The 8,359-nt window shown below is 33.1% G+C and overlaps 1 protein-coding gene across 7 annotated transcripts in view; it reads left to right on the top strand.

The window, feature by feature from the left end:
- LOC106670380 (cadherin-99C) overlaps positions 1 to 8,014 on the top strand; it is a 401,762-nt gene extending 393,748 nt beyond the window's left edge. For 5 of the 7 annotated variants that reach the window (XM_014400658.2, XM_014400660.2, XM_024227131.1 and 2 more), the window contains 17 exons: positions 1,483 to 1,677; positions 1,732 to 1,869; positions 1,945 to 2,262; positions 2,332 to 2,484; positions 2,551 to 2,691; positions 2,753 to 3,037; positions 3,094 to 3,477; positions 3,913 to 4,044; positions 4,115 to 4,231; positions 4,290 to 4,694; positions 4,757 to 5,119; positions 5,199 to 5,464; positions 5,527 to 5,751; positions 5,816 to 5,912; positions 5,989 to 6,118; positions 6,195 to 6,321; positions 7,196 to 7,331. In XM_014400658.2, coding sequence (XP_014256144.1) covers positions 1,483 to 1,677; positions 1,732 to 1,869; positions 1,945 to 2,262; positions 2,332 to 2,484; positions 2,551 to 2,691; positions 2,753 to 3,037; positions 3,094 to 3,477; positions 3,913 to 4,044; positions 4,115 to 4,231; positions 4,290 to 4,694; positions 4,757 to 5,119; positions 5,199 to 5,464; positions 5,527 to 5,751; positions 5,816 to 5,912; positions 5,989 to 6,118; positions 6,195 to 6,321; positions 7,196 to 7,331 — 3,612 coding nt within the window. Of the gene's footprint in view, positions 1 to 1,482; positions 1,678 to 1,731; positions 1,870 to 1,944; positions 2,263 to 2,331; positions 2,485 to 2,550; positions 2,692 to 2,752; positions 3,038 to 3,093; positions 3,478 to 3,912; positions 4,045 to 4,114; positions 4,232 to 4,289; positions 4,695 to 4,756; positions 5,120 to 5,198; positions 5,465 to 5,526; positions 5,752 to 5,815; positions 5,913 to 5,988; positions 6,119 to 6,194; positions 6,322 to 7,049; positions 7,074 to 7,195 lie in introns of all 7 variants that reach the window. The other 2 variants (XM_024227175.1, XM_024227116.1) reach the window with 2 other exon arrangements.
- The last annotated feature ends 345 nt before the right edge of the window (positions 8,015 to 8,359 follow it).

Here is an 8,359-nt window from a genome sequence, read left to right on the forward strand (position 1 = left end):
AAAGAATGTAGCTGATGATTGACGGTCAACAGACTGAACACACACACACACACAGAAATATTTTTTAAAGCTTGGTAAGAGGAACTGATGACAAGTTGTAACATGCTAAGCATTAAGAGAAACTAAATAATTGTCACATTAATTTTGTTTTTAATTAAACAAATTAAAAAATAAATAGATAACATACACGGATTTCATGGTTTCACTGTAAGGTCCCGGGTTCGAATCCAGCGGCCCTTCATTCGAAACTGGCATACTTACAAATATGCTTTTTTTAAATCACCGGCACCCCTCATTTAACCTAACAGCAGAAATAAGCTCGTAAAAAAAGTCTCAATGTCTCAGTTTTATGTGAAAAACAAAAACATTTTTAAAAAATTTATTTGTAAATTACCACAAAAATGAATTAATAATCAAAATAAAATAAATAGTCAACAAATTTATCGACTGCAAAAGAAGTTTTCGGAAGGTTTTGTAGCTAGGCCTAAAACCAAAACAGTCCTTGTCAACAAGGTTTTTTTAGAAATAATTTATCTAGAAATATTAATTTAGGAATATTTTTTTTTTAGCTTTTGTTTTTCACATCAAATTGAGACATTTTTAATAAGGTGTGGAATTACAGAGGAGCAACTTATTTTTTACATAAAATTTGGAATAAATTTTGAAAGGCATGTCTGATTTAAAAAATTCTTTTTTTATGTATCCAGGAAACTATAGATGTGGGGGAAATCCAGATGTGTATTCTGCAATATTTAGAAGAAAAAAAAAACAATCTGTATTAGCCAAAGTAAAGTGCACCAGAAACCATGAAATACGTTTATTTTATTTTATTTTTTTTAAGTTAACTTCATCAAAAATTTGGGTGGAACAAATAACGTCGGTCACTGTGCATAATGTGGTCAGACCCCAAAAAATATATTCAATATACTTTTAAACAATTGATTTTTTGATTTTTGCAGTATCAAAGGAAGCTTTACATTTATATAGCTTTCTACATATATCAAAATAATGTTAGTAATAATTAAGTTAATTCTTCTTGAACCTCTGTGGTGCACGAATAAACTGTAACTTATTTTGTTTGAATTTTGTCCAATACCGATTTTGCAATGGATAATTTCATTAAATAAGCAATCTTCATGTGTTCAATACATGGTATGTGTGGTGGTTAAAGACCCTTAATCGATAATTATTCAGAAATCGTGAGATTTGGTCTGATGTGATGTGAGAGGGCACTCTCTACACGACACGCAAGAATGGCACAATTACACAGAAGACAAACACTTTGAGCCCTGAAGATGATCCCCATAAAAATCGAAACGTTGGCACGATAAAGAAAATGTTTTTCTGAAACCTACTCACACCAGACTGCATCTCACGATTTCTGAATAATTGATAAATGGTATACTAATAAAATAATAGGGGAGTACAAAGCGGCAAACCTACACCCATGCCCAATGTAATAAACTGTTTTAAATATTTTAGGCGACCGAGTTTTCAAATTCAAAACGGTTTGCGACTGCAAAGTTGTTTATAAATGTCAAACCAGTGGACAGCAGTCCTCCTATCATCACTGCGACTGCAAAGGAGGGTTTTGTCGATGAAAATTCACCTGTTGGTACAAGAATTTTAGATGTTAATAAAATGCCCATCAAGCTGACAGTTAGCGATGCCGATTTGGTAAGTACTGTACTACTTTTTTTTTTTACAAATAATAATTTTTCTAATGTACAGGGCCAAGATGATCCGAAACCTCCATATGCATTTGAACTTACTACAACATTTTTTCAAGTAGACAGCAATGGAATTTTAGTAGTCGGTGAAGAGAATTTGGACAGAGATCCTCCAAGCCCTGGTGTCTTTAGGTTTCAGGTAACTTACAATATTATGAGTATGTTATATTTTTTATATGGAAAACTAACAATAGGTCAAAAAATTTGTTTAAAGGTCGTAGCAAGGGAGAAGACTGGTGGCGGTGCCGCAAGCCCACCTTTGACACTCACTGTCATTCTTAACGATGTCAATGACAATGCTCCCAGGCTTCCGATGTTCCAGCCAATTTCTGTTCAAGCTGGTGACAACCATAGGGAAATAATTAAAGTCACTGCGACTGACAACGATTCAGGGGAAAATGCGATGCTTACTTACAGCATATACCATGTTTCTAACAATGGAAGGAACAAGTTCAGCATCAACTCTCAATCTGGAGTTTTAGACAGTGTTGGTAAGCTCAATGCTGGGGAACAGTACAGCATCACCGTCCAAGTAAGTTACCAACATTAAAATAATTTTATTGTAAATGTATTACTTATTAATAATTTTGTAATTACTCAGGCTACTGACTCTGGAGGTAAAGCCGGCCAGACAATAGTGGAGGTCAATGTTGTTCCTGGTCCTAACACAAGAAGCCCTGTTTTTGATCATTCTGTTTATGAAGTTACCGTTAGTGAAGGTGCAGCGATCAATTCAACAGTGGCAACTATCACCGTAAGCGGAAATTTTAAAATTAAAGTATTAAGAAGGAATAATTTTAATTATTATTTTAATTTAAAGGCAAGTGATCCTGAAAACGAAGAAGTAATGTACTCCATAATTTCTGGAAATGATCTTAGACAATTTGCAATCAACGATAGATCTGGTGTGATAAGCGTTATAAGAAAACTAGACAGAGAAGATCTGACAAGATACCAATTGGTAAAAATTAAAATGACCTAATTGACTGTTTATTTTTGTTACTAATTTTTCATATTTACAGTTAATAAAAGCTGAGGATGAAGGTGGCCTATCCAGCACAGCAACAGTAAACATCAGGGTCAGCGATATAAACGATAAAAACCCTGAATTTGTAAATTTACCGTATGAATTTTCCGTGAAAGAAGGATTAGTCGGGATCCATGTAGGAAAAGTCAAAGCCAATGATGCCGATGAAGGTATTAATTCAAATGTGACTTATTCACTACCGTTGGACGTACCATTTACAATAAATCCACAAAATGGAGATGTGATGACGAGTACTTCATTAGATTATGAAAAGGAAAAGGTAATATTTAAATTATTTAGTATATTTTGAAATATGATTTAATGTATTATTTCCAGGAATATAAATTTGTTGTTACGGCGATGGATGGGGCGCCAGATCCCAGGATAGCGACAGCTACTGTGACAATTCATGTCTTAGACACAGAAGATGAACTTCCAATTTTTCATAACCCATTATACAAAGCTGAAGTTCCGGAGAACATGCCAAACTATACAGTTACCCAAGTCAAAGCAGATGATCCAGATACGACCAAGCAAATAACATACACGATCAAGCAAGGTCCAAACGACATGTTCAAAATCGACCCTGTGTCGGGTGTCATTAAAACCATCAAAGGTATTGATTATGAACTGGAGAGCCAATATATCCTGATCGTTGGCACTTTGGAGAATAACACAACTAAACCAGGATCGACAACAAAAGTGGTCGTAAACATTGTGGTACGTGCTTCCAACAAAATATTGGGTTGTCCGGAAAATAATGCAGGATTTTGGTATTAAACAAAAAAAAAGAAACTAGTTACTTTAAAGCAATGTTCTTTAATCAAAATAATTTCCCANGTAATCCTGTAAACGTAAACAGAATATTTTATATAGATTTTTTTTAATGAAAACTTAAAATCCTGCATTATTTTCCGGACAACCCGATAATATATACAAAGACTTCTTGATGAACTTTTAAAATCCTTAAACAAATTATTACTATTACAATGTTTTATATTTAATAGATGATCTGTTACACTAAATCAACATATATGCTCATTCATGTGCAATATGTTGGTATCTTTTAAAATTGATACACTTTTACAATAAAAGAAATTTTACTACTATTAAAAATGTTTCTGTCATCATGTTGATAATAATTTTATGTTTTAGGATGTTAATGACATTCCCCCTGTATTTTTAACTATACCTACACCAATAACCCTTGATGATAATGTCAAGATCGGTACCAAAGTTACAACCCTGATGGCAACAGATTCCGATGGAACATCGCCAGGGAACAAAGTAAGATACCAAACATCATAAAATAAGTTATCATACCTTAAGGATAAATAAAAAACATTGATGCTTATAGGTACGGTATGAAATTGTTGGAAGGAATAAAGCCCTAAAGTACTTTCACATTGATTCTGATCTTGGGGAGGTGACTGTGAGAGATGATCTCAGTAAAGAAACAGATGACCAATACCAGGTAAATTTCGTTTTTGACTAGTTTGTTATAGTTTTTCTAAGGAGAAGTGTCTTTTTAGGTTGATGTCAAAGCTTATGACTTGGGAGACCCACAGTTATCCTCAATCACATCAGTGACTATTTTCGTTCGTCATATTGCCCAAGTACATCCAGATGTAGTTATCGGTTTCTCTGAGGATTCATACACTGTTGAATTGCCTGAAGATGCCCCAGAACAGACATTGATTAAGACATTCACTGTGCTCAACGATAGACCTAAAAACCAACATATTCCAATCAAATGTACCATTCAGTCTGGTGATGAAGCAGGCATCTTCAGCACTAATGTAACTGGCGAAAAGAACTGTGAGTTGAGATTGGCACAAGGGAAACTTGATCATGAAATCACATCTGAGTACATTCTTAAACTGAGACTTGACACGTTAGCTGATTATGTCAGTCAGGAGAACAGAAGTACCACAACTGTAAGTGTTTCATAGTTCAATTTATATAATTTTCAGAAAACTCTAATTTTATATTGCTTTAGGTAAAAGTTCAGGTTATTGACATCAACGACAACTCACCGCACTTTGTTTACCCATCATACTCAAAGCTATTCAAGAAAGAAAAATATTTTGGAGCTATTGCCAAAGACAAGAAAGAAGTGCGAACGGTATTGCAAGTCAAGGCTGAAGACAAAGATAGCGGAAAGTTGGGCATGATGGAATACAGGATAGTACCGGATGATAAAGGAATGTCGGAATACTTTAGTATAGAACCTCTAACGGGAAACATTAAGACAAAGCGATCAATTGACAGCATTCTTCCAGAATCTCTCCCTATTCGTTTGACAATAGAAGCCAAAGACAACCCTCAAGGTGTATCCAATACCGCAACTACTGAAGTTGTGGTAAATTATTGTTTTTGCATATTTTTCTCGTGAATTCAATTTAAAAATGAAATATTTGACTGTTTACTCATGGTTTTAGATAAACGTCATTGAAGATGCAGACAGAATCATTATGGCTATTAAAGATCTATCTGCAGATAAAGTTCAGCACAAGGAGGATTCAGTAGTTGATCTTTTAGAGCAAAGGACAGGTCTCATTATTGGTTTGGAGAAGCTCTCACCGCTTGAATCAACGAAGGACAATATAACACTGAACACCGACACTACAGGAACTGATGTCTGGTTCTATGCCATCGATCCCCAAACAGAAAAAATTCTTCCAAGAAACAGCACACTTGTTGAAAAGTCAGTGAATAACATATATCTATTTAAAAAGAAGCATAGACTAACATATACAACTGTTTCAGAACTGTATTCTCAGAAGATGTCATCGCTAACGTTACCGCTGAGTTGTCAACTGATATCGGAGGACAAGTTGTGAGTCTGCATGGTCCACTGAAAGTGAGAGTTGTGAGGACAGCAGTCGTAGCAGTTCAGTGGGATGTCTTCCCATATGCTGTTATACTGATTGCAGCTCTTATTCTAGTCTTAGGATCTGCTGGAATTGTTTACATTTGTATATCTTGGTCCAGGTAAATTTACGAATGAACAAAGATTTTAAAAAAATACATATGATGTTCTGTTTGTTTTTGTTAGGTACAAAGCATACAAGGAAAGAATGCAAAGGATGTACGTGATGCCAAGATATGATCCTGTCTTTGTTGAGCCTAACCTTAAAGAATATGAAACACAGGTTAAAAACAGCTTCAATCTTTAAATAATTAATCATAATATATTTTCCTATATTTTATTTTTAGTTTTATTTCCAGGTTTTACAAATGAGTGTGCCAATGGATGACAGTGACAGTTATCATGATCTCCAGTTAGATTTTAGTAGAAAAAACCATGCATTTTCATTAGATAATGTAAGCTACATAACAAAAGACCATGGAGAAGGAGGTAATTGTAATTATTCAACATTTTTTGACATTATTAATGATATTTGAAACGATAATTGATCAAACTTTGTTTTTAGGACAAAGTCCAGTAAGCTCGGAAGCTGCTACAACAGCACGAGCTTCAAGCATTGGTCGACACAATAACATTAATAACAACAACATCCATGACCACTCAGGTGGCAACATTAATCCTGTTTATGATAGGTAAATATTTAGTTGTTTTGTAAACAATATGGTGATTTGATGTACTTAACAGCTACATATTTTAAAATTATCAACAACAAAAACCTTTTATATTCAGCTTGGTCAAAGACAGTTTATATAGGCTACAGCCTGACTGACTAATATTTAAGAACTTTAAATTACAGTAGTGTCCCACTAGTCTGAAGTGATACAGACTAACAAGATGACGACCAGGTTTGATGTGTCACGGATTTGGACCAAACTTTTTTTGGTGATTTTTCACCCAAAAATACCAGACAAATATTCGCCACTTCTTGTGAATAGGCCCTGGTTTCACTGCACAAAATTTTTGAAAGTTAAAATTTTCTATTTATAATATTTTTATTTTGTCATTGTAATTTCTCAAACTGACTGTGAATACATCACTTTAGAGCATTTTTTATGTAGATTGCAATAAAAATCTAGTAAAAGCTATATCACCATGCAAACCTGTCAATTTTTGTATGAAAGAGCAGCAATAAGATCAGCAGTAAAGTTAAAACCAAAATAACTGTCCATTATCCATCCAAAAAACATTCTCATCAATCAAAACTAGGATTAGCGGGACTCAACTGTATCTGTAGCTGAATTAGCAATTTGAGATTTAATTTTTTTAAATACCTAATAAATAAAGGTTTTTGAACCTTGTTGGTTTTTTTATTGGCTAATAAAGGAAATGGTGATTAACATATATATAACGTGTTGTTTAGGTGGTAGACAGGAACAATCTGAAGGTATAAACAATTATTTAAATGTAATATTAATTTTATTTTGTTTCTGTTTTATTTGGTCATATTATAAACCTTCATAGTTTGATCAAATGACCTCTTAATTCACAATACTATTTTGGTTTAAGATCTGATGATGAAGCGGGTCACAATACTAGTCCAACTAATGAAAATGTCACATTCCGAGAGAAGAAAGATTACTCCCACCTGGGATTCAACTACCTGATGGACAGGTCACCGATTGAAACGACCACAGAGCTGTAGGACACAATTATATAACTATCAATCAATGTATAAAAATAAACTCTCAGCGGACTTGAGGGATCAATTAGGATAAAACTGAGGCATTGCTTCAACCTTTTGATGTGCCACCGAAAAAGACTTATTTAACGAAATCAACAATGTAATAGAACATGTTTGTTGTGAATTTTTATAATTTATGTGCCTTTGGACACTTTTAGAATGAATGTTTCATTTAGATGTATTAATTTAAGTTTTAAATTTAATAATGTTGTAATTTAAAAAGAAACTGTAAAACAAATGTAAGTCATTATTTTTGTATATTTTTTTTAACCTAGCTCTAATTGTTCTCTTTTGTACTTTGTTTATTGTTAATATGTTTATGACTGTCTGCATCCTTGTACATTTAAGTTCTAAGAAGGATGTCGCTACATTTTATTCATTTTAATTTTTCATCTATGAATAAGCATTTGTTTATACACTTGAGTTGCTGGTCATCCAACTTTTTTTTAATCAACGAATTTGTTTTAATTTAATTTTTTTTTTTATAACTTAACATAATTGTATTTTTTTAAAGTTGTAAAATACTATGTACTTAATATTGGATGTGTGCAATGTGAAAATATAAATATTATTGTTGTTATTGTGTAGAAATAATGAAATATATAGTTCCGCTTCTATTCAGCGGCTCCAGTGCTCAAAAAATACTCATTTCAAAAAGTTGTAATTACTGTTTCCTTATTCTAAATATATGTATGAGTATGTATAAAGTTAATTGGATGTTATCATCAAATAAAATTATATTGAAATTCAACATGCAGTATGTATATATGAACATTGAAGTCCCATATTGGGTTATATTATAAGTCAGGTAATCAGCTGGAGTCACTAAGACCAATGAACAAAAAAGTGCCACCTGTAAATCCCTTTCAGTAAAATAACAAAATCAAAATAAAATACACAAACAATTAAAAGGGTTCAATGCTGTTGAAAGGGGGTCATGCTAGATTCACAGAATATGACTAGTCACGAAGAAGCAGAAGCAGAAAAAG

Source organism: Cimex lectularius, unplaced genomic scaffold, assembly GCF_000648675.2.
Source record: "Cimex lectularius strain Harlan isolate CLEC.00 unplaced genomic scaffold, Clec_2.1 scaffold69, whole genome shotgun sequence".
NCBI classification, from domain to species: Eukaryota; Metazoa; Arthropoda; class Insecta; order Hemiptera; family Cimicidae; genus Cimex; species Cimex lectularius.